We start from the raw sequence: 25,117 nt of genomic DNA, 5'->3' as shown, positions 1-25,117 counted from the left end.
AGTGGCTACGTAGTAGTCTATTGTATTCTCTGTAACTGGACCTCCTTTCATGCTTTTAGAAATAACTGCAAGAAAGAATGTAGAATGAAATCTCAGTTACAGAGGTTACAGAGGCTCCTACCTTTTCTAATTCAAACCTCTCTCCTTCCCCTTTTCACAACCATTCATATGGATTCTATTTTAGTACATGGCCAGTTATTTTTTCTAAACAATTTTATCTCTTTTTTGTCCTGTATTTTGTTTCTTTAACTTTCCACATATTTGTACCTTGTCTGCTGCAAAATATAACATGAGATGGTGCCCTTATAAGCTCTCCAGGGGTGGGACATCATCTTAGAGTTTTTGTTATATCTAGATCACCTTCTGCAACGCATTGTATAAAGCAGGCACTTAATAACTGTGACATTAGGAGGGCTGATTGGTTGTCAGAGTCCTGAAATGACACACAGATGAAGATAACTGCAGCAAGACTCATGGCAGAAGAATAAAATTACAGGGTTGTGTATTTAGGGGAGAAAATGATTTCTACCATAGGTACAGGATGATGAACTCTGACCAGTTACTGTTGTGTCCCAGGGAATAAATGCTTGCAGACTGTTCTCTGAAGACCACGATTCAGTACCTGCTCTTGGCAAAGGCATGAGCAGGAAGGGCCTTGGAACCAAACAGTATAAAGCTGTGGCTCAGACCCTACAGGGTTGGCACTCAATAAAAATTAAAACAAAATGCTGATGGATGGCTTTCTAAAATTTACAGTTTCTCTACATGAAGGGAGACTGAAGTATGTAAGACAAGTGTCTAGAAAAGTCTTTAGATGAAATAATAGAGAACTAGAAAATTATGAAGTATATATGGTTTAAGTGGCAACAAATTAAAAAAATCTTTGAAAAAGACAAACCTAGGAAAAATATAAATATTATATAATGAAACTGAGAAGTAGAAGAAAATCAAGGTAAACCTTACAGATCTCCAGTGGGATATTTAGGAAGGAAGCATGTATTGGGAATCAATCTTGAATCTTTTGAGGCTGATATGAAGGACAATGTCTGTACTCTCCATAAAAAAACTCTTAGTTCCAATGTGACAAGGAAACCGGAAGTTCAAATGACGTTTATTCTCATCCTGGAGGGTAATTTTTATTATCTGTGATGTTGAAAAATTAAGGTAATGTATAGTGCATAAAAGGTTAAGACTCCGTTTACTACTACTTTCTGGCTTTACAGCCTCCCCAGAGAATGTTTTCTCTCTGTCTTTCCTATTTTACACTTGGACTTAAGTCCCACTAAGTGTATCAGGTGGTCAAAATGAGATGTGGCTGGAAAGCTTCTGGTATTGTTCCAGTTGCGGTTGATATGATAAGGCTTGAAAGAGAATGTTGTGAAATAAATGTGTTTCCCTACTGTAGTTGGAGTACACTTCTTTGTGAAATCTATGAGGCAATGTTTACTTCAGAATGTTAACATCAAGTCCAAAGTTAACAAAACAGTGGTTGTAAGAAGAAAGTTAATACTTTGCATTTTGCTAGGTAGCAGCTAACTAAGTAGATTTTAAATACTTAGTTTCTACAGTAATTTTTTTTGAAGTATAGTTGATTTGTTTCAGGTGGTCAGCAAAGTGATTCAGTTATATATATGTGTGTATATACACACACACACACACATATATACGTATACATATTCTTTTTCAGAGTCTTTTCTCTTATAGATTATTACAAGATACTGAGTATAGTTCCCTGTGCTATACAGTAGGTCATTGTTGGTTATCTATTTTATACATACTAATGTGTATATGTTAATCCCAAACTCCTAATTTATTCCTTCCCAATCCCTCTGCCCTTTGGTAACCATAAGTTTGTTTTCTATGTCTGTGAGTCTCTTTTTGTTTTGTAAATAAGTTCATTGGTATCATTTTTTAGATTCCACATGTAAGTGATATCATATGATTCTTGTCTTTGTCTGGCTTACTTAATATGATGATCTCTAGGTCCATCCATGTTGCTGCAAATGGCATTATTTCATTTTTTTATGGCTGAGTAATATTTCATCATATATATATATATATATATATATATATATACACACATATATATACCATATCTTCTTTATCCAGTTATCTGTCGATGGGCATTTAGGTTGCTTCCATGTCTTGGCTACTGTAAATAGTGCTACTATGAATATTGGGGTGCATGCGTCTTTTTGAGTTAAAGTTTTCTCTGGATATATATGCCAGGAATGGGATTGTTGGATCACATGGTAATTCTATTTTTAGTTTTTTAAGGAACCTCCATACTGCTCTCCATAGTGGCTGCACCAGTTTACATTCCCACCAACAGTTCTACAGTAGGTATAATTGATATTACCAGAAGAAAAGCCAGTGTGTGTTTGTCTAAACCGGCCTCTTAAGATATGGTTAGATTTACATTTCAGTTTGTATAATTTTTTCCTTGTGTTGATTTTTTTAGTAAGTATAGTTTTTGGAAATGTTTACAAATTATTTACAATGATGCTGTTTTTTAATAAAAACAAATTTGGGGGAACACCCATTAGTTTTCTAAGAGGAAGAGCAAAGCTCTTTCTTTTGCCATGTCACATCACTAACAAGGCACAAACCTTAGTATATGGTTTTCTGTCACCTTGATGATATTTAGTTATTTTGAGAAGCTATCTCCTTTTATTTCAGAGAAAATATCTATATAACAGACCAAATAGCTAACATTTTCTGAAGCCCACATAGAGTAAGTAAATAACAAAATAACAATTTTAAATGCACCTTGGCTGATGAGTTCCTACACAAGGCAGCAGAGGCTCTGGTGCCAGACTGCCCAGTGTCCATGTCAAATGCCAACTCTGCACTAGCTGTGAAAATTTGGACAAGTTATCCCCTTCCCATAACTCACTTTCCCTACCTGGAGCATGTGATAACAACAGGATTTTTAGCACCCTTAAAATATAGTGCCTGGCACCTAGTCAGCATTCTATAAACATTGCTTGTACAAAAATATGTATGTTTATTACATTATTTTGCTTGCAAAGAAAGCTGTCTCACACTGATGCACAGAAGAATCCCCGTGGGGCAGAAGACAAGACAGGAGGCAAATAGAAATCCAAGGTTTGGCTCACCAGACAGCTCAGCTTTGTGGAAACCAGGGGGTCAAGGTTAGTTTGAGATGACCGAGCTGAGGGAGTTCTGGACCTACATACTTCTCCTTACTGGTCGTGTGATTCTGTTTTAGTTCACGTGTCTGCTTTTTTCTGTCCCCTTACTCACTGGCTTCCTCAGCTCGCTAGTACAGTTGACCCTTGAACAATGCAGGGGTTAGGGGCATTGACCCTGTTTAACTTTTGGCTCCCCCAGAACTTAACAGTAGCCTGCTGTTGACCGGAAGCCCTACCAATAATGAGGGTTCGATTAATACATATTTTGTATATGTATTATATAATGTATTCTTACGATAAAGTCAGCTAGAGAAAAGAAAATGTTATTAAGAAAATCATAAGGAAGAGAAAACATCTTTACAAGACTGTACTCTATCGATACCGTGAGTTTATGTCATCTGTTTACAAGATGAATCATCAGTGCCTACATCAATATTGCCTTGCACAATACAAAACACTGTAGATCTTATATGTATTACTAACACTAGACATAAAGAAATGAAAAGATAACGTGAAAAAGAAATTCATATTTATTTACAGGTGTAATGATTCATGCATTGATAAAATAGCAGCAGTATGATTGCTTTATGGTAACCTAGTATAATCAATAGGATTGTTTCACAGGAGCCTAGCCTATACACTAATGAATGAATCATTATATAATTTTTATGGCATAGAGTATTACAGTCATACTCTAATATAATATTGGAAACATTATTAAAAAACACCTGTGATGATAGGCTGATATTCAGTTTCTCCAATTATGAGAGAAAGGCATACTGTATGGTAGTGTAATGTTTTGAAAGCAAAGTTATAAAACAGTAAGAAAACTAACACATTATTAATTTGATTTTAAATAACACTTTATATCTATGTAGGGATAGACTAGTATCTACATATATTTCATGCACTCATGACATACCTTTTCTTAAATTTTTTGATATTTCTTGGTAGTGTGGTTTGTCTCGTCTGAGAACAATTTTCACATTGTCGCAATTCTCCAAAAAATTTACCAGTGTATTTATTGAGAAAGTTTTGTGTAAAAGTGGACCCACGCATTTCAAGCTCATTTTGTCAAGCTTCAACTGTAGGTTCTTTTCACTTGTAAATTTTACCGGCATAGGTTCAGCCTGCCATGCCCTCATTCTTTTTCTGAGAAAGACTCCAATTATCTCAAGGCATTGGTTTCAACCAGTACTTTGACACTGAAGGAACTGTCAGCCTGTGGAGTGCTTGTCCTTGGAACAGGTCGCCACTGCTGCCCCAGCTGCTGTGTTGGGGGTAGCTGGGTCCTGTGGTACAAAACACGGGCGGCCATGGGCAGGATGGTCACTGTGACTGATGCTTCCAGTGTAACTATTTTCTTAAAATTTATTTTATAAAATAAAAGTATAGTTGAAGCATAGTTGATTTATTGGGTTGGCCAAAAAGTTCGTTTGGATTTTTCCATAAGATGTTACTTAACAAAAATTCTAAGTCTAGAGGACATACAGCAGATTACACTTAGCAAATATGAAGATGATTTCTTTTTTTTTTTTAACAGTTGGGAATTTTATAGCTTTCCTCTTTCTCCTCAAATTGTATGTTTTTTAAAAAAAATTCATTGAAGTGCAGTTGATTTACAGTGTTGTGTTAATTTCTGCTGTACAGCAAAGTGATTCAGTTATACATTCTTTTTCATATTCTTTTCCATTATGGTTTATCACAGGATAACAGTATAATTATTAATGTGTGACCTAGAGGTCCTTGATATGGCTTTCCTTATTCTAAAGAGTATATGTGTAGGAGGGAAGAGCAAATAAGAAGTACACAATCTTGCTTCTGTTCTTAAATCTGCAAAGCATCTTCTACAATGTTTCCTGGTGTCCAACAGGAAGTAGGGGTGTCGGCTGTGATCAGGGATTTCTAACAGACAGTGGTTCGCTTCTGACTCCTCATTTTCTGCTGAGGAAGGGAAACTGCTTTACATTTAGAATTTGCTTTATTGGATGCATAGAAATTTTAGTGAGATGCTAAAGTGTTTTCAATCTGAAGACATTGCAGGATACTTGCAGGGATCTAGATTTTTGCTTTGTATCTAGTCATGTAGGAAGTTTAATGGAGGAAATAGTGAATCTAGTATTTGTATTAAAAACCCACAGTGGTTAACCTTTCTTTCACTTTGATTTTTATAGCTTTTGACTGTATTTGGGAATTTCCTTGAGAAACCAGTTGTCATGGAAATTTTCAGCCCACGCTACAGCACACTTGTGCACATGTTCAGTGCAGAGTTGGATATGTGTAAGCAATTGTATAATGAACACATGCAACAGGTGAGTGGGGGGATAAAGTCTGACACACCCACAGTATCATATTGTGGGTCAGGGTGTCAAGTAGAGCTCCACTGAATGATACCTGAAGAGGAGATACAGGCCCTAAAATTTTTATGCTTTTATGTAATTGATTTCCTTATAGATATGAAGAACCTGCTTTAGGACAGTAACTCTTCTACTAATCAGGTTACTTTGCACGTATGTTCTTTATATTTGTACTGAAAATGTTCCAAAATTAACAATTGCCTACAAGGTTGGAGTGTACCCTGATTAAATGTTCCCTTTCATCCTCTTCACCACAATATCAATTTGCAGATTGAACAAGGAAATGTAGTCCTTAACAAGAATATGCCGTTTACCTCAGGAAATATCAAATGGGCTAAAGAGGTCGTGGACCGACTTCAAATGTTTTGGTCAAACTTTGCATCTCTCCGTTATCTGTAAGTAGTTAGGCTTCTTTCGTGGTAACATTATCCCTCCGACACAGGCAATTTTTATATAGGGTAGTGAGCTGTTCATTTTAGCACTTAAAGAGTCACTGCCTTACTTAACTCTTGTCATTGCTTGGGCTCATTGAGAGGGATTTGTCCCCATGGTTTGGGAGTATGTTTAATAGGACTTAGAACTTCATGTATTTCCATGTTTTTAGGTCTTATTTCACTTTTCCATTTCACCCACAATATGTTGATAACTTTTTGTTATTGTTTTTCCTTTCTCCAGTAGCTAGCACTCCTGTCATTTTGCAGACTTTTGTATCTTTCTCTTTTCTTTATAGGAATTGATAACTTGTTGCTGTTTGAATTTAGTAAAATGTTTGGAGTTCCATTTATTTCATAACTATATCTTTTAAGGCACAGACTATGTAGACGCATTATTTGACCTTTATTGATTTTCTTCCTAAATTTTATAGTGTACTTTCTTATTTCTATCTTATATTACTGTAAAGTAGCTAAGCTGAGATCTATCTAATGTCTAGAAAAGTGAAAAATAAAATACATATTCCTACAGATTCTTGGAAAGTCCCGATGATGCCTTGGTTTATCAGAAGTATATTGAGATGACAGCTTTGCTAGACCAGTTTGAAAATCGTATCTATAACGAATGGAAAAGTAATGTGGATGAAATCTGTGAATTCAATTTGAATCAACCCTTGGTTAAATTCAGTGCCGTAAGTGGTCTTCTCAATGTCAACTTTGACCCAAAGGTAGGGGTTTGATATTTTTAAAATGTTTCATAGATGCCCTTTTTATTATAAGAATATTCCTCATACCTCCATTCATTTGTATATTATTTTGGGAAAATGTCAGTGCTACGAGGACTATAACTGAAAACAACCTCTAATAGGTCTTTGTTTTAGGGATTTGCTTACCAAATTCTATATTAATTATTCTTCCTTGTTTTGTCTTGTAATGATTTATTTACCACTCCCACTTTACTGGATAATGAGTTACTTGAGAGTAGGGTCCATTGGATTTCATCTTTGTGTTTTGTGTGTCTAACATAGTGTCTGGCACTTGGTAACATTTAATAAATATTAACTCAATTGAACAGAATCATTAGTCTTTGATCAGATGTTTTCTGGCTTAGGTTTTCTTGCCCTGTCTCATGGCAGTCCAGCTGTATGCCTAGGAGGTGAAAGTTAGCCTCACTGAGTTTAATAGTCACAGTCTGAACTCAAATTCTGTTCTCTTTCCCTGAAATATTACAAAGAATTGCATCACTTAATTTTTCTTATTAACCTCAGCACAGGTACATAAATATGTGACCTGGAGGACTGAGGGTTTGCTTTACCTTCTGATTTCATAAAACCAATTTATAGGAACTGAATTCCTGAGATGTTTTAGGGATAATCCCTACAATTCTACCTGAAGGGATTATAAACATACCAAATATATTGTACTAGTGAACCTATGGAGTGACAGCCTAGGGAAGTCAACTGGTTTACCTTCTAAAGCATGTTATGTGGTCTTTTCCTCAGAAACTGTGATTTAGGGCTACAGTCAGTTTTGCTACAACACGACATATGCATTCCTAAAATTCACAGCACTATGAAAGACTGCACAATAAAAAGTACATTGCTGACGGGGAAAATGGGGGTTAGGGTACAGTACTGAAAAACTTTGTCAGTGACACGTTTAAAAATATAGATAACTCAGACAGAAAGACAAATACTGTATGCTATCACTTATATGTGGAATCTAAAAAATACAACAATCTAGTGAATATAACAGAAGAAGCAGACTCACAGATATAGAAAACAGACTAGTGGTTACTCCTGGGGGGAGGGAAGGGGTGGGGCAACATAGGGGTAGGGGATTAAGAGGAGCAAACTATTAGGTATAAAATAAGCTGTAAGGATATATTATTGTACAACACGGGGAATATAGCAATTGTTTTATAATAACTATAAATGGAGTATAACCTTTAAAAATTGTGAATCACTATATTGTACACATATAACTTACATAATATACAGTAACTATACTCCAATTAAAAAATAACAATAAAAACAGAAAAACAGAAAAAGGAACTTAGGAAGAACAGTAGCATAGTTTTATACATTTTAAATGGTCAAGTAATATATAAATGCTCCAATGAATATGGTACTTTCCCTTGACAAAGACCTGAAGTTTGCTCAGGGAAGTGCGTTATGACTTGTGCATTACTGTGAGGTGGTGGAAGGAAGGTCATTTGAAACCCGACAGAAAGTTGTGCCACCAGAAGTTGGGTGGGCTGGCTCATCACACACCTATGAGTGGAGGTACCTGGTGGATGTTTGTGGTGTGTGCATATGAGCATTTTGCATATTCCTAAGCCTTTTTGTTCAGCTGGGTGCAGTTTTTAGCATTTACCTAGCCGTTTATTGCTGATGAAACTGCAGATAAGCAAAGACAAAACTTGCGGCATGTTCACAATCCTCCCTCATGTATAATCATGTTGTGTTTTCAAAACAAGCATTATATTAGAGCCAGTGGTGTTTGGAAAAGACTGAGGTCGGCTTATGGCCTCCCATTTCAGATCTTGGCATGTATATGTTGCTCTTTTTTTGCTTGAATTCTTTCTCTGATAGTGGGCCATAGCCAATGATTTCTACCTTTATTATTTATACTTCTGCATCATATGGAATGTATGATTGTTGCTTTTAAAAAGCATAAAAAACAAAAGCCCTTTTGCTTTGACAGTTTGAAAATATTGTAATCATTGGATGAAATTTTAAGCGTTTGATTTTAAAAATAGAATGATATTCTTGGGCTTCCCTGGTGGTGCAGTGGTTGAGAGTCCGCCTGCTGATGCAGGGGACACGGGTTCGTGCCCCGGTCCAGGAAGATCCCACATGCCGCGGAGCGGCTGGGCCTGTGAGCCATGGCCGCTGAGCCTGCGCATCCGGAGCCTGTGCTCCGCAACAGGAGAGGCCACAACAGTGAAAAAAGAATGATATTCTTAAATCATGTGAATAATCCTTGCTTTTCTTTTAATAGCTAGTGGCCGTATTAAGAGAAGTTAAATACCTTTTGATGTTGAAGAAATCAGACATACCGGATTCAGCCTTAGCCATCTTCAAAAAAAGAAACACTCTTTTAAAGGTCTGTGTTTTCAGATATTAGGGTGGATTTTGAATAGAAACAGTTTGAATTTTAATTATTAACATGTAGACCTAAGATACTTCCACGCCTCCAAGAGAAAGTAGCTTTAACACATGTGGCCCTTTTTGTCTTGGGGTTTTCTTTTGAATCAGTCCATTGGAAATCTTGAACTTCTTGTGCAAGGATATAATAAGCTGAAACAGACTCTTCTGGAAGTTGAATACCCCCTGGTTGAGGAAGAGCTGAGGGCTGTGGATGAGGAACTGCAGGCAGCCGCCACATTGCTGACATGGCAGGATGACTGCTGGGGGGACATCGAGAGGATGAAGACGACTACCTCAGAGTTGGAGCGCAGAGTGGAGCATGCACAGAACAACGTCAAAGTGATTCAGCAGACGATGCGGGCTTGGGTAGAGTGCACGCTCCTTCCCGGGAGAGAACACAGGCGGGAGACCGCCTTGACTTGGGAGGACAAGGGTGATTTGTTTACGAAGAAATACAAGCTAATCCAGGAAGATGGCTGCAAGATACACAACTTGGTTGAGGTACTTGCTTTCAAGGCTTCGAAATTTATAGCAGATCCTTTCACTTAGTTTAGAAAAGAGCAAAAATAGGTAACCTAATAATGGAGGGCTCTTTTTCTGGGCCCAAAAGAACTTCAGGTATGGTTTTGTTAAGCATTGAAAATGGAGGAATTTGTGTTACTTGTCTGTAATTTCTGTGGCCCTCGCTGTGCTCATTTCTGAGGGAAGAGATAGGAATGTGAGATCTTTTGATGAAACAGAAAGGCTAGATTTGGTGTCCTTACCTTGGTCATAGTTATCTCCTGTTTTGCTGAATGCCTCTATGTGCCATCCGTCTTGTTTACCTCATCTCCTGTAACCCTTTCAGCCATCTCCTGAGGGTGGCAACAGTAGTTACTCTCCTTATAACAAGTACTTGAGTTTTTACAACAGTGATAGGCGCTATTCCAGGGTTATCAGTGTAAGAGAAGACAAGAAATAAAACAACAAGAACAAAGAACAGAAGGCAGAGAAACAAAAAAGTCTCTTGCCTCTTGGATCTTACATCCTAGTTAGGGAAGATAGAAAGAGAAAATAACAAATATATAGTAGTATCTTCACTCGGTCACATGAGCAATGGTGAAAAATAAAGCAGAGATGGTGGGATAGAGAAGCAGTGGCAGGTGGGGTGGACCTTGTGTATGAGGTAGTTAGAAAGGCCTCTTTACTAAGGTAGCATTTCTGCAGAGAACTGAAAGGGAATGAGCTAGGTGGGAAATGGAAGAAGGATGTTCCAGGTATCAAAGTACACAAGCTTTACAGTAGGAGTATGGGTCGCTTGTCTAAGCGTCAGTTAGAGAGCCAACATGCCTGAAGCAGAATTTCCAGGGGGAATAATAGTGGGCGATGAAGTTTGAAAGGGCTTAAGAGCACATCACACTGGATCAAGGGGCCATTTTGAGAACTTTGGGTTTTACTCTGAGGGAAAATAGCAGCTGGAGACTCTCTGCTCAAAAGCTTTCCCTGTTGAGTGTAAACTACAGGGGGGCTAGGAGATGGTAGACAAGGAGACCGTTAGGAGATGAGTCTGTAATCCAAGTAAAGATGGCTTGGGTCCAGACGGTAGTGATAAAAAACAGTCGTATGCTGGATGTATTTTGAAGGCAGAGCCAAGAGGATTTGCTGTGATCAGTCAGAGGAGAGAGAAGTTAAGACGACGTTGACGTTTTTGGTCTGGGCTGCTGGAAGAATAGAGTTTCCCTTTACTGATATGGGGAGGGCTATGGCAGAGCAGATTTTGCAGGGAAAAGACAGGATTTGTTTTTGGGCACGTTAGTTAGAGATGCCTGCCCAAGAGCAGATTTTTGCATAGGCTGGCATTGCAATTGTGTGAAGAAAGGGTTTGAAGAGTAACAGACTTGCTCACCGAAAAGTAAGATGTGGTACATTTGGTATGCTGTATTGAGTATGTGTCACAACAAGAAAAGAAAGAAAAGAATTCATATGGATTTCAAAGTTTCTGTTGACTTCCAAGTTTGTCTGAAACATGTAAGAAAGTTTTAATTTTCCCTACTGGTAACAATTTGCTAGGACAAAGACTTTGCCTTCTTAGATGACTACTGCCTGTGTTAGCACCCTTGGGCTGCTATAACAAAGTACCACAGATGGATGCCTTAAAGCAATGAAATGTATTCTCTCTCAGTCTGAGGCTAGAAGTCTGAAATCAAGGTGTGGGCGGGGCCATGCTCCCTCTGAAGGCTCTCCCTAAGGCCTGGGTAGCCTTGAGGGAATCTCGGGGATGTTCTGACATGTAAAGAAGTTATATATCTGGAAAGTTGTTTTTTCAGCAATGTCTTAACTTAGTCATGACCTCGACTGTTCCTAGTTTGCCGAGATGGCTGTGAATTATTCTGCAGCTTTCAGGACATCCTTACAAGTGTTTATGCATTGGAATCTGCCTCATGGAGGACAGATGATGGATTACAATTAGTTTCTTCTGATACATTTTCTTGATAATAGGAAAGTGGGCTCCCTAAACACTAACCTGGGGGTTTTGGGCAAGAAAGATATATGAATGTTGATTACAGTGCATTGAAAATATTGCCAGTACGTGAGCTAGAAATAGTTACAAACAAGGTTTTGCAGTGGTATTCTCGGAGAATAAAGTTGGAATTTTTCTACTAGTAAATGGACTCTTTTTCCCTTAAATCAAAAACTAAGAAGCTTGGAAGTCACCTAGACCTGTGGAGTGCTTCCAACTTGAGGGAACTCAACTTCAAAATAGAGATGAAATGATTATTTGTTTCTGTAAGTTATCGTTTAAGTGACTTTTCCCCCTCTTATCAGCACATGAAATTGAGCTTGGTTCTCAGACTTCCAGCAAGGAATGTGGTTTAGGGGAAAGACAGAAACACAGCAGAAGGTGTGCAAGTTCTGCCCTTTCATGCTGCCTCCTTTGTGGCTGTAGGATCTCTGTGGATGGTCTGCAGTCAGTGTCTCAGATGAAGAGAGAAGGGCAGAACCATGGGAGACTGGGTCTGGAAGGGACCGGAGCGATCGTTTAGTGACCCAAAACTCTCCTTTCTTTTCCTTTTCCTCCCTTTACCCTAAATTGTTGAACACACAACAATTTCTTAAAAGTGGCACTGTAGTGATATAAGCTGGATCTCTTGGTATGAGAAAGTCTGAACAGTGAGGCAATCACAGGTATATTACTGTGATATGTTGGAAAGAGCCCTACTCTGGGGAGTCAAGAGGACTGGCTTCTAGTTCTAGCTCAGCTGCTTACTTCCTATGAATGTGATGCTGGATGTGTTTTAGGCCTTTGTTTTATACCTTAAAGATGAAGAGCCTGAACAAGATAGTCTTTGAGGATTTTTTTCACCCTTCCAACCCCTAAACTATCTCCTACAACGGAGCCAGGACTGCTGCGTACAGCTGCCTGGGATGTGTACTGCCCAGCTCCAGGGGTGTGGGTCACATACACTACACAGATGTGAATGCTTCCACGTGGTTGGCAGGCAAGACAGCATCCCTGAAAAGAGCAGTTCTTAGATTTGTTTGAGGACAAAAAACCCTCAAAGAACTTGTTCATCTCTGCCCTGCTTTATCAGGGTCCAGACTCACCTCTGTAGTTCTTATTCTTGCCTGTAGCACACACCTTTGAATCCTGGATCATATATCCACAGTGGTGAATAATCACGGAAAGCAGAGAGCATAATCTACCTTATAATTAGCTCCCATTTTAGTGTCGTCTTTTCTGTGCACTATAGTAGTTTCTGCCTTGGGCATCTGCCCTCTGGCCTGTATAGACTGTGTAACCTTTGCCACTCAGAAGGTACTTCTGGAATCAACCTTGCTTCTTACCTGACCTTTTCAAATCGCTGTCCCTAGGCCTGCCACACTGTGTCCAACCTCTAGCAGTCCTTAACCATGTCCATGTCTGGCCCTGTCATGCCCACTGGCCCGTCCATTACTTCACCCACATGCTAGGGAGATGCTGAGGTCAAAGACTTTCATATTGTTGAAGCACAAAGCGGGCCTGGACTTCACCAGGCCAGTGTTTCGCAAGCCAAGTTACTGTTTTTCCACAAGCTGCTCATAGGTGGTTGGCACAAAATATCTTTGTGTTTGGAGATAATTGGTTAAACCAAGTTAAATGGACTTTAACATGATAGGTTACACTGTGAGTCTCCAAGAATGGCCTAAAACACATAGCTCTTTGCTGACTTGGTGATCTTTAGATATCCCAGAATAGCGTTCTTGGGAGGACCACTTTGGGAAACCTCATTTACAGGTGAGGCCAGGGCAGGCAAGGTCCAAGGCCACAGAGAGTCAGGGACAGGGCCAGAACCAGAGCCCAGGCCCCATACATCTAGGATGCATTGGGAACTAGTGTATTTCTTGTGTGCATAATATTTGAAGATAGCAATCTTCTTAATGATTTCACCTTTAAAGAGTGACTTTTGAATGTGTAAGTGAACTAAATGTTACAAAATCCTGCTTAGATCATTGCCCTCTAGCTTAAGATTCTGCAACCAAGCATTTGAATGTTTCTATGCTGTGCCCCCAAATGTAGCCCCTTTAATGAGCCATTTAAATGGACAGCTTTTGTTTTTATACTCATTATTGTCTATACTGATCTATTAATACTTGTCTGTTTGTAGGAAAATAGGAAGCTGTTCAGAGCCCCTCCTTCTCTGGATGCCTGGAAGATTTATGTAGAATTCATTGATGACATTGTGGTGGAAGGCTTTTTTCAAGCGATAATGCATGACTTAGACTTCTTCCTGATGAACACAGAGAAACAACTGAAATCTGCACCGTTTTTTCAAGCACAGATGATCTTAATGCCCCCAGAGATTCTGTTTAAACCTTCTTTAGAAAGAGAGTCTGGGGATGGCTTCTATGATCTGGTGGAAGAAATGCTGTGCAGTAGTTTCAGAATGTCTGCCCAGATGAAGCGAGTAGCAGCACATCTGGAAATAGCAAATTATCAAGTATGTTCTTTGTAAATGGGTATTACATTTATTGTGAATTATATACATATTAATAGATTAAGAGATTATAAATACGTTTTTTGGTAGTATTACTGAATACTGAATGCAGAGAACAGAATCCAAAGAAATCAGCACTGAAAAGGAAACATTACTCTAAAAAAATTCAATATATTTACATACATGTTAACCAATTTCGCACATCTCTTTAGAGTTACAAATAAATGCCAAGCTAATTCCAAAGCTTTTAATCTGAATATACTTCGATTTTGAGTTCTAGTGTTCTCCATTCTAATGTCCACTGTTTTTTGCTGTATTTACACCAAGTATGATTAATTTTGTTTGTATTTAACCTAAAAGCAAGATGCTGTGAGTGGATCCTGAGGCAGCTAGGAAAATCAGGAATTTGAGAACAGCTCTTTAAAACAGGATAAAGCCACATGAAAGAAAATGCCTCATTCCTAGATACATAAATGCAAAGGAGAAAAATATTAAGAAGCAATATTTCCGATGAAAAGACAAAGAAGGATATAGAGGGTTGCAACTTACCAGGACTCAAAAAAAAATGTGCTTACTCAACTACCCAGTCATTTGAATGCCCATACACATACATATATATTAATTACAATTATGATTAATTATAAAATTAGCTTTTATATTAATGATTCAAAATAAATTGGGGGAATGAGGAGCACAAGGAAAGGAGAAGTTGGGAAAAGCAACACAGTTTTTGATTTTACCAACTATTCTTTTGAAGAATGGCCTTGGATGATGTTAGGTTGCACATAAGGGATAGAGCAGGGTTGGCTTTAATAAATACTTAGTTTTCCTCTCATTTAGAATGATATGGACAGCATGCTGGGCCTGGTGGAAATCAGGCAGGAGATCATGAAGAGAGTGGCAGACGTCATCAACGAAGTCTTGGACTTCAGAAACACCCTGGACACATACGCTTACCTCTGGGTGGATGACCGGACCGAGTTTATGAAGCACTTCCTCCTGTATGGCCATACTGTGTCCTGTGAGGAGACAGGGCCTCACGCAAATGAAGACATTCCCGGACAACCACCAACACTCGAGCAATTCAAAGAACAGGCAAGGCAAACCCTCTGCATTTATGTAGTTACTAGCTTTTGATTGAGTTGTTATACAGTGACTATTTTTTTTTCTAATTATAGATTGACATTTATGAGGCTTTGTATGTTCAGATGAGCAAGTTTGATGACTTCAGAGTGTTTGATGGTTGGCTCAAGGTGGACATGAAGCCTTTCAAAGTGAGCTTGCTAAACATTATCAGGAAATGGAGCTGGATGTTTCAGGAGCATCTTTTGAGATTTGTCATTGACAGGTAGTCTTTGGTGCTTTGGTATTTGGAATTATAACTTTTCAAACCTGACTGCTTCTTAAAAATGAGATATTAATTTTAAGAGCATTAAAACTGCCAGTTCTATAAGAGAGATAGCAAGTAATGTTTAATTAGGTAAATAGTGAAAATCAGATTCAGTCAGAAGTCATACTTCTGAATGTTTTAATGAGCTTAATTTGTGTTTGTGTGTATACATGTTTTTATAGTCTGAATGAGCTACAAGAATTTATAAAGGAGACAGATGCTGGACTTCAGAGAGAATTAAGTGAAGGCGATCACGATGGTTTAGTTGACATTATGGGGCATCTTCTGGCTGTAAGAAGCCGACAGAGAGCTACTGATGAACTCTTTGAACCACTGAAAGAAACCATCACACTCTTGGAAACGTATGGCCAGAAAATGCCTGAGCAGGTCTATGCTCAGCTAGAGGTCAGTGAGGTGCTAAAATAACCATGATTACCATAAACTGAGCATCTCCTGTTCTTCACACGCACTCTCTTATGACACCCTCGTAACACCCTATGCTGTAGATATTAATGTTTTCATTTTACAGCTTAGGAATCTGAAGCTTAAAGGGACTTAGTAATTTTCTCAAGGTCACACAAGTAGTAAAGCCAGCCCACATGAATCTAGGGGTGTTTCATGTCCACATCCTCGCTCTGCCTGGCTGTACTCCACTGCCTTCGTGTTAGAAGGTATTCAGGTAATAGAGAACCTCTAAGTTACTTTTTTGGGTTCCACTTATATCATCACTTTCACATGTGAAATAAATTCCAGCTCTCTTTCATTTAAATTGCCTGTCAGTTGAGAAGTGTCCTAGTCTTTGGAAACATATCATGGACATGTTAAGAAAGAATAAGTAAAGCCCAATTTGGCTGGAGAAACCACTTTCCTAAACAGGATTTCTGTGTCATCCTCCTCTTTCCGTGTTCTGGAATGACTTGGTGGCTGCTGTGTGCCAAACGATGTACAAAGTCTTTGTAGTTATAACTGAAATCATGAATAAAAATCTCACAATTGAGGCTCTATTCCCATGCCCATATTGAGGTTCTATAGATAGTTTATATGTTTATGTCATCCACCAGCTTCCAGGGTGAGCTTAGGTTTAACCTTGCAATGTGATCGGTGGACACATTAAAGAGCTTTTATTGAATTCTATCTAGTTCAGTGATTAGAGCATGGAACTCAAACTTAGATTTGTTTTCTGCTAGTCTGTCTCATCTGCTTGCCTCAGAGCATGCTTCCTCTTTGGTAAAATATCCCTCAAGATCCCTCATTATTTATTTATTTATTTATTTTTGCGGTATGCGGGCCTCTCACTGTTGTGGCCTCTCCTGTTGCGGAGCACAGGCTCCGGACGCGCAGGCTCAGCAGCCATGGCTCACGGGCCCAGCCGCTCCGCGGCATGTGCGATCTTCCCGGACTGGGGCATGAACCCGTGTCCCCTGCATTGGCAGGCGGACTCTCAACCACTGCACCACCAGGGAAGCCCAAGATCCCTCACTTTTTAAATTTGTCTATACTGTCTCCAGTTCCCCATTTTTAAAAAAATTGAGATGAAATTCACAGTTCACATAACATAAAAGTAACCATTTCAAAGTGTGTGGCATTTAGTACATTCAGGAGGTTATGTAATCACCGCCTGTCTCTAGTTTCAGAACATTTTCCTCACCCCCAAAGAAACTCCATACCCATTAGTTGTCATTCCCCACTCCTCCCCTACTACCTGCCACCAGTCTGGGGCTACTGCTCATCCTTTCCTGTCTTTACGGGTTTACTTACTGTAGATACTTCATATAAGTGGAATTATACAATATGTGACCTTTTGTATCTGGCTTCTCTCACCTGGCATGACAATTTTGAGGTTCATGAACGTTGTAGCGTATATCACTACTTCATTCCTTTTTATGGCTGAATAATGTTCCATTGTGTGTGTGTGTGTTTGTGTGTGTATGTGTGTATATACACACATACACACATATATAGTTTGTTTAGCCTTTCACCCATTGAGGAATATTGGGGCTCTTTTCATCTTCTGGCTATTGTGAATAATGCTGCTGTGGACATCGGTGCACAAGTATTTGTTTGAGTACCTGTTTTCACATCTTTTTGGAAACACCTAGGAGTGGAATTGCCAGGTCTTATGGTAATTCCAAGTTTAACTTTTTGAGGAACCACCAAAATGTTTTTCACAGCAGCTGATCCATTTTGTATTCCTCATTTTTTTTTTTGTGAGGATGAAGTGCAACAATGTATTTATAGGTGCTCTCTTGACTACAAAGAATTACTATATATGAATTCTTAGATTCTGCGTAAGTATAAAATTGTCTTTAGAACTGAAAATCCAGTTAGACATGGAGTGAGAGATGATGTGGGTAGATAGATACATAACAAGAGTGAGAGGTGAAATAGTTAACAGTAGAACACACTATAAATGTCTGTTTTTAGGAAGATTGGGATATTCTTTGAGTCAGACCTTGAACCTTAAAATTTTATGTCATATAGAGAAACCAGTCATAACACAAGTAATTGATGGGGGATTTTGGCCATGGCCTCCAGAATTTGTATTATAAAAGTTTGGCTCACACTTCACTAAAGCTAGATTCCAGTCATTTCTGTTGTCCATTTTTAGGTCTTTAACAAAATTTCCTGATACATATGACACCTTATATACATTGTTCAACAGTAAGCTAATTAGGAGAGTAACGACGCAGACATGTTTGATCAGGTCACTTAGTTCTGACTGTTTTCTTAGTTGTTTATGAAAATGGAGGTGTATGTATTCAATTTCAGTGCTGTGGTCAGGTGGAAGATTTAAAAATCTTTTATGTGTTTCTTAGTTTATATGCTTTCTAATGGACTCTTTATGTTTCCAAGATGATTAAAAGCAAATGTGCTATTCTGCCTTTGGCTCACTAAGGTTTTTGCAGTATTGAAAATATTAGGCTTTTCAATATTTCAGAAGTGAGCCACACTCTTAGCTCTGTGTGTGTCGCGATGTCGGTAATTCAGGCTGGTCAGGAGGAAAAATAAGATTTACGGGCAGTTGAGGTTGCTCGTGGAGGATAAGTGTCCCAATTTTGTTTTAATTTAAGCAATTTGTGAGAGTTGCTGTTTCTCCTTCATAATCATTAGCAGTCATAACATTTCCCAAAACTTGCCTGTGCTTGGTTTGATGCTAAAAAAGCCCCTAGGCATGGCTGTGTCCTCACACCCTATCTATAGTGTGCTCTGAAGCTAGATTACACTTCTAATCTATAGATTTTATCAAGTCCCTTCCCTGTTAAGAAACCTTCATTGACTGCCTCTAGCCTCAGAATCCTGTCCAGTTTCTGTAGAGCCACACTCTCACCCCATCCTGCATTGGAAATCTTACCTCATGGGATGTTGAGGGGTCTCACCCTCATCTCTGCCTGTGGAAATCCAGTCATTGTTTTGTGCCCCTGATGCAGTGTTAGTTCCTTGAGTGGATCAGTATCAGTTCAGTTTTGGAGGTCATCTGATCTTTTGGTTTTCAATGAAAGTTTATTTTTATCCAGTGGAAGCTTCTTTGGAATCCCCAAATATAAAGCAGGTAACAGCAGGTCTAGTGTCATTGAAGAAGGTTAAGGTTAAGGAGCCTGAACCCACTGATGTGACCTCTTCACGTCTTCTCTCCCATGGCCCTGAAGGGACTTCCTGTGACATTTAGGTTCCATGGGGTCAATTGGAAATGCAAAGTGACACTCTGGGCAGATGAGGATATAGAGTTTTGATGAGAAGAAGGATGGAAGAGCAAGATGAAAAACAAGGAGCTTTAGAGCTCAAGTCTTTTAGTTCCTGGCCTGGTCGGGTATTGCCGTCGTGACATCATGTTGCCTCTGAAGCATTTTAATTCCATAACATATAGACCTCCTGATCGAAGTTAACACATTCTGTCATGTAGAATAGTTATTTTGTGTACCTCTCATTTACTCTGACAGATGATACAACAGTTTAAATCTCAAGAATGTGTTTTATCTTTGTAGCCCTCCTCCACCACTCAGATACAATTTATACTTAGCACAGTGCACTCTTCATAATTGGCAGTTACCAAATCATTCATCAGATATTTATCAGGGTTACAAAATAGTCTTCAGAACCGATTTTTGTGCTTCAGCGACACAAGTAGAGTCCCATCACCATGGGTGGTTTTGTGTGACAAAACAATTTCCGTGTCCTGGGAGATGGCACAGAGAAACAATGCTTTCTTAGTCTGGACACAAGGAATGCTTTTCAACGGCAATTAAACACAAGAGCTCTTCAAAGAAAGTAAGTTGCTGTTGTCCTAGTTGCATTGTAGTCAGGGACGGCAGAGTTGAGTTGCTACCTGAACAATTCATGGCTGCTTTTGTCCTCCATCAAGTAGGAATTAACCTTCCCTTCCCTTTGCCTCATCTTATTTCAAAAATCCTAGTCATTTAAAATTAACCCAAATGTTCAAACTCTCCATCCAGACCAAGTAAAAACAGAGCTTTGGGAGCCAGAGGAAACGAAGGATAAGACTGATTCACATTTTCATCTCTGCCCACCAGATTGACAGCATCTTTTTTCACTTGCTAAATTGCTAAACGTGGCTCCACTTCTAGTTGTTAGATCAGCAAAGTCATTTTCAGAGCACTTTATTGTTATTCCCTCAATAGTAAAACAATTTGGAAATTTCTGTTTATTTTGAAAAGGTTTTCATTTATGCTGAGGTAAATCTTATACCAGAGGACAGCTCTGGTTTACGCTTGGAAGATGTGACTCCAAAGGTTCCACTGGGATTCATCCTGGCTCTAGGCCTTTTAGTCCCTTTAATCTTTTTGGGTATAAACTCTTTCTCTTAGACAAGAATGAAAGGATGTCATGAGTTAGTGGAAAGAGATTAGAAAAATTTAATCCTGTGGAGTAGATTTGTTTTAGGTATTGAAGTAACTTCCCATTTGCACCTTTGTTTTTGTAGGAATTACCTGAAAGATGGAAAACTACCAAAAAGATTGCAGCAACTGTCAGACATGAAGTCTCACCTCTTCAAAATGCAGAAGTCACTCTTATAAGGAAAAAATGTATTTTGTTTGATGTAAGCTAGCTAACAAGCTTTGTGGTTTTCTGTTTTTTTTTTTTTTTTTTTTTAAAGAAAGGTTTTATAAGGCTAATTGAAGCTATTTGAGATTCACTTTCAGTTTTTTTTCTTCCTTGATCAGGAGAAGCAGGCAGAGTTCAGAGAGCGATTCAGACTCTCTGCTCCTCTTCGTTTTAATGCAGAAAATCCATATGGAGTACTTGATAAGGTAATGCTGATCTCAGTTATCTTGTGTGTTATAATAGCTATTTTAAAAAATAAATTTGGACACTGAGTTACTGCTATATTTTGCCTTAGTTTTGCAATTAGTTATGGGTTGAGAATTAACTATTTAAAACCCAGTTACAAACAATTTTCCCCAAGTAAAGTATATTGTGATTTAAATCATGTCTCTCCAGAAATTATATTGTGATTTAAATCATGTCATCATCAAAGTACTCATACTAGTGAAACTAACAAATACTATTATTCTTTATTTTATTTTACTTTTTCTTTTTAATTGGAGTAAAATTGGTTTACAGTGTTGTGTTAGTTTCTGCTGAACAATGAAGTGAATCAGCTATATGTATAACATATATCCCCTCCCTCTTGGACCTCCCTCCCACCCTTCCCCCGTCCCACCGATCTAGGTCATCACAGAGCACTGAGCTGAGCTCCCTGTGCTGTACAGCAGGTTCCCATTAGCTATCTATTTTACACATGGTAGTGTATTTATGTCAAAGCTAATCTCCCAATTCATTCCACCCTCCCCTTCCCCGCCGTGTCCACATGTCCATTCTCTACATCAACGTCTCTATTCCTACCCTACAAATAGGTTCATCTGTACCATTTTTCTAGATTCCCACATATATGCGTTGATATACGATATTTGTTTTTCTCTTGACATATAAACACTTTATACGTCAAGAACTTTATTAAACATATTATTCACATTATTTCTTTCAGTTCTTGCAATATCTCTCTGATACAGCTTCTATTCGCCTTTTTTTAGATAAAGAAACAATCATGTATAATTGAGTAACTTGTTGGAGATAAGTTAGTGACAGAATCAGTATTAAAATTCTAGCTGTCTACTTTTTTTTTATTGAGGAATATTAACCATCATACTATTTCCCATGTGATACTTTGTTAGTAACTCTTAATCATAGTAAGGAAAGCCCGTAACTTTTTCTTTTTTTTTTTCTCTGATTTATGTTTACTGCCTCATCCTATACTTTCTCCTTAGGCCTGATTCCATGTTCTCTCCCCGACCCCCGACTACACATTGTATCTGCCCCCATGCCCACTCCCCAAGTATATGTTATATGGTTTTCTGGAGGTGGCTAGTGTTTCAGGGAGTTTCAAATGAATGCCCATAACTTATTCTTAATTCTGGATACGAATATTATTGAGTCATTTAATCCTAGGTTTTAATGGACTACTTTATTATAATTGACTATAAGAATGACTGTAATAGGCAAATAATCCGAAAATGGTGAATAATTCATGAGGATTGAAAAAATGTTTTAAACTTTTATTAGAAAAATAATATCTTTGTTTCTCTAAGAATTCTTAACCTAGCAGCCAAAATGAGAAAGTGACTTTGAAGTTTGCATTGGGGGCTGGGAATTTTTCTGAGTTCATCTAGGCTGCCATCCTGATTTGACTTCATGCTGGAGAAAGCCTTTCCTCCTTAGACTGCTGTAAAACTTGGAACTGACAGTTTTTACTTCTCTTTCCAAATTTTGGATTGAATTTAGTTTTAACTGCTTTCAGCCATTCAGAAAACACCATTCAATAGCATGAGGTCTTCTCTTTCACTTGGCTAAATAAAAGTGGTTAATATATTCACTGAAAAGGGAGTTGGTTAGAGTATGCGAATAGAGTTGGTTTTTTTAAAAAGATTATATCTAAACTGCAGGTGGTCTGAACAGATTGTGGATATGGAGACATTTTTACTTGACTAACCAATGTGCTGTGTGTAAACATTTACTGCAGTTATCATTTATTGACTCCTACCGTTTGCATGCTATACTATAAAACCATATAGTTACATATTTAAAAGGCAGATATTTATCATACCTACAAAATGTGTTGAGCATGTTTTGAATATAGTAGGACTCGGTTACCTTTATCTTGAAGTCATTTTCTTGTGTGTTTGTTCAGCAAGCATATCTAGTGTTTATCTAACTAGATTCAACCAAAGTCATGTATATGTTTGTTCTGGGCTGGTATGGTCGGTCCTAGTACTCAAGGCACCTCACTCCAAAAGATGGAAACCATTGACCCTCCAGGAACAGGGGAATGGTGTAGTAAATCTCTCCTTTTGTAACTGATACCTTGGTAAATTTATATTATGTGCTATTGTTTCTTCATAGCCAAAGATACAGTGAACAGTTGAATTAAAATAACCGGATCTATATTTCTAGGAATAATTGAATTAGTATAACTAATAGGAAAAATAATTTAAAATAAATAAAAGGGCTGTTGGCTCTGGGGAGGATGGTTGACTAGACATTTTGAAAATCCATCTTGTAAAACAGATGCTGAAACATGTTCACAAATATGTAACTTTTAATCTATTGCTGATCTCCCAAGAAAGCAAGAGGCAGGGAAATAGAGTAGCTGAAACCAGGATGGAAAGCAGCGGGAAACATAAAAGCCTGTGCTGCTGTAGGGGCAAATCAAAGTACCAGAACTCTAGAACTTTGTGATTAACCCTTTCAGGGCAAACTAGGAGATGCTTTTAAGAGGTTACACCCTTAGTGAATGGGTGGGCTGGGAAAAATCTGCAGCCTGCACAGGGAGCCTATGAGATGACCCATCAGACCTTGCTCTGAATAGGGCGAAAAAAAATAGAAAAGGATCCTCTGGGAATTGGTAAACATAGGTCTGTTCTCCCAAGGGTTATGGTGTAATTTTATACTACCCCTATGGTTAAGGAATTTCCAGCCCAGGAAACTGATACGGTTACAAGCAGCTCTTCTTAGCACCTAGTAGAAGCAAATCCAAATCTTCTCTGGGTAGAAGAGAATAAAGTGCTCTTATTCTAATCTCCTCAGGGGTCCAACAGATTAAATTCAGTTAAATTTGAGTTTACAATAAAACAAACACACCATCATGCATAAGGGCCAACAGAAAGAGCAAATCACAGATACAGACCCATATGAAAAGTCAGATATTAGAAGACATTTATTGGGACTTCCCTGGTGGTCCAGTGGTTAGGATGCCGTGCTTCCACTGCACAGGGCATGGGTTTGATCCCTGGTCAGGGAACTAAGATCCTGCATGTGGCACAGCCAAAAAAAGAAAAAAAAAGAAGAAGACATGTATTCAGGAAATAAAAGATAACATTGAAAAAAATGAGCAAGTTCTCAGTTTTGAGACTATCAAAAATGATCAACTGAGTTTGAAAAAGGGCCAGAAACTCATGGAAATGAAAAATAAAAGATACAACTCAGCAGGGGTTAGAGAACTAATTGAAAAGAGGATTAGTGAAATGCAAATGACATTGGAAGAACTCACTTAGAAGGCAGCACATAGGTGAACGGAGCACAGGCTCCGGACACGCAGGCTCAGCGGCCATGGCTCATGGGCCCAGCCGCTCCGCAGCATGTGGGATCTTCCCAGACCGGGGCACAAACCCGTGTCCCCTGCATCGGCAGGTGGACTCCCAACCACTGCACCACCAGGGAAGTCCTGATAAGCCACTCTTTTTGGTACACATAGATGGAAACTAACTAAGCAAAAAGTAATCAAATAATCCAATTTATAAATAGGTTGGGTTCATTCCAGGGAAATGTTTAACATTAGAAAATGAATATAATTCATCATATTAACAGATTAAGAGAAAAGTCATATAACCATCTTAAGAAATGCCAAAAGATCTTTAGGTATCATTCAACATTCATTCATGATAGAAACTCTTGGAAGACATTTTTAACCCATTAAAGGATAACGAAACTCTATATACCAGGGAGCATAAAAATCCTAGTAGCATTAGTGCTAATGGTGAAATACAGGAAAATCCTACATAACCATCAGCAGTAGAATAAATTAATTGTAGTTTATTCATACTAGGTAGTACTATAAAGTAGTAGAAATGAATGAACTTCATACATACTCTTCATGAATATGTAGATGCTCCTCAAAAATAAATATTGAAATGTCTTAATATATAGTATAAAACTATTCATATAAATTTTAAGACATAAACTTTAACAGTTTAGCATTTAGTAGTACAAACATGTAGTGAAAATATTATAAAATCAGTAATAGTAAATAAAAATTTAGTGATTATATTTGTAGTGGGAAGGAGAGGGATAAAATTAAGAAGGTCATTAAAAGTTATTAGTAACATAGTATTTACAAAGCTGGATGGTGTGTATGCTCACAGCCACACCCTTTTATGTGTATGGAATTTTTCTAATAACGTTAGTAAAACTAAGAGAATTGCAGTTAATGTTTATAAAAGTATAACATGTAAAATGAAACATAACTTGTATCATGAAAGAATGTTAGAGTGCTAATATCCTAATTTACATAGTAGGAAATTAAGAGAGTTGAAAGTGGATAAATGATTAACCGTGGGTATTTAAAGTTAAAAAGAAACTCAAAAAAACTAAAGTAATAGAAATTT

The 25,117-nt window shown here is 38.1% G+C and overlaps 1 protein-coding gene across 2 annotated transcripts in view; it reads left to right on the top strand.

Moving 5' to 3' along the window:
* DNAH11 (dynein axonemal heavy chain 11) overlaps nucleotides 1-25,117 on the top strand; it is a gene marked incomplete at its 3' end in the record, with an annotated part of 310,916 nt that overhangs the window by 44,545 nt on the left and 241,254 nt on the right. For both annotated transcript variants that reach the window (XM_082632325.1, XM_082632326.1), the window contains exons 10-20: nucleotides 5,330-5,467; nucleotides 5,783-5,907; nucleotides 6,476-6,671; nucleotides 8,947-9,051; nucleotides 9,204-9,596; nucleotides 13,721-14,053; nucleotides 14,891-15,145; nucleotides 15,229-15,398; nucleotides 15,623-15,845; nucleotides 20,380-20,496; nucleotides 20,621-20,707. In XM_082632325.1, the coding sequence (XP_082488451.1) occupies nucleotides 5,330-5,467; nucleotides 5,783-5,907; nucleotides 6,476-6,671; nucleotides 8,947-9,051; nucleotides 9,204-9,596; nucleotides 13,721-14,053; nucleotides 14,891-15,145; nucleotides 15,229-15,398; nucleotides 15,623-15,845; nucleotides 20,380-20,496; nucleotides 20,621-20,707 (2,142 nt within the window). The remainder of the gene's footprint in view (nucleotides 1-5,329; nucleotides 5,468-5,782; nucleotides 5,908-6,475; nucleotides 6,672-8,946; nucleotides 9,052-9,203; nucleotides 9,597-13,720; nucleotides 14,054-14,890; nucleotides 15,146-15,228; nucleotides 15,399-15,622; nucleotides 15,846-20,379; nucleotides 20,497-20,620; nucleotides 20,708-25,117) is intronic.

The sequence above is a fragment of the Mesoplodon mirus genome (assembly GCF_964341445.2).
Source record: "Mesoplodon mirus genome assembly, chromosome: 9".
Taxonomy (NCBI): domain Eukaryota; kingdom Metazoa; phylum Chordata; class Mammalia; order Artiodactyla; family Ziphiidae; genus Mesoplodon; species Mesoplodon mirus.
This window is presented reverse-complemented; position numbering and strand designations above follow the sequence as displayed.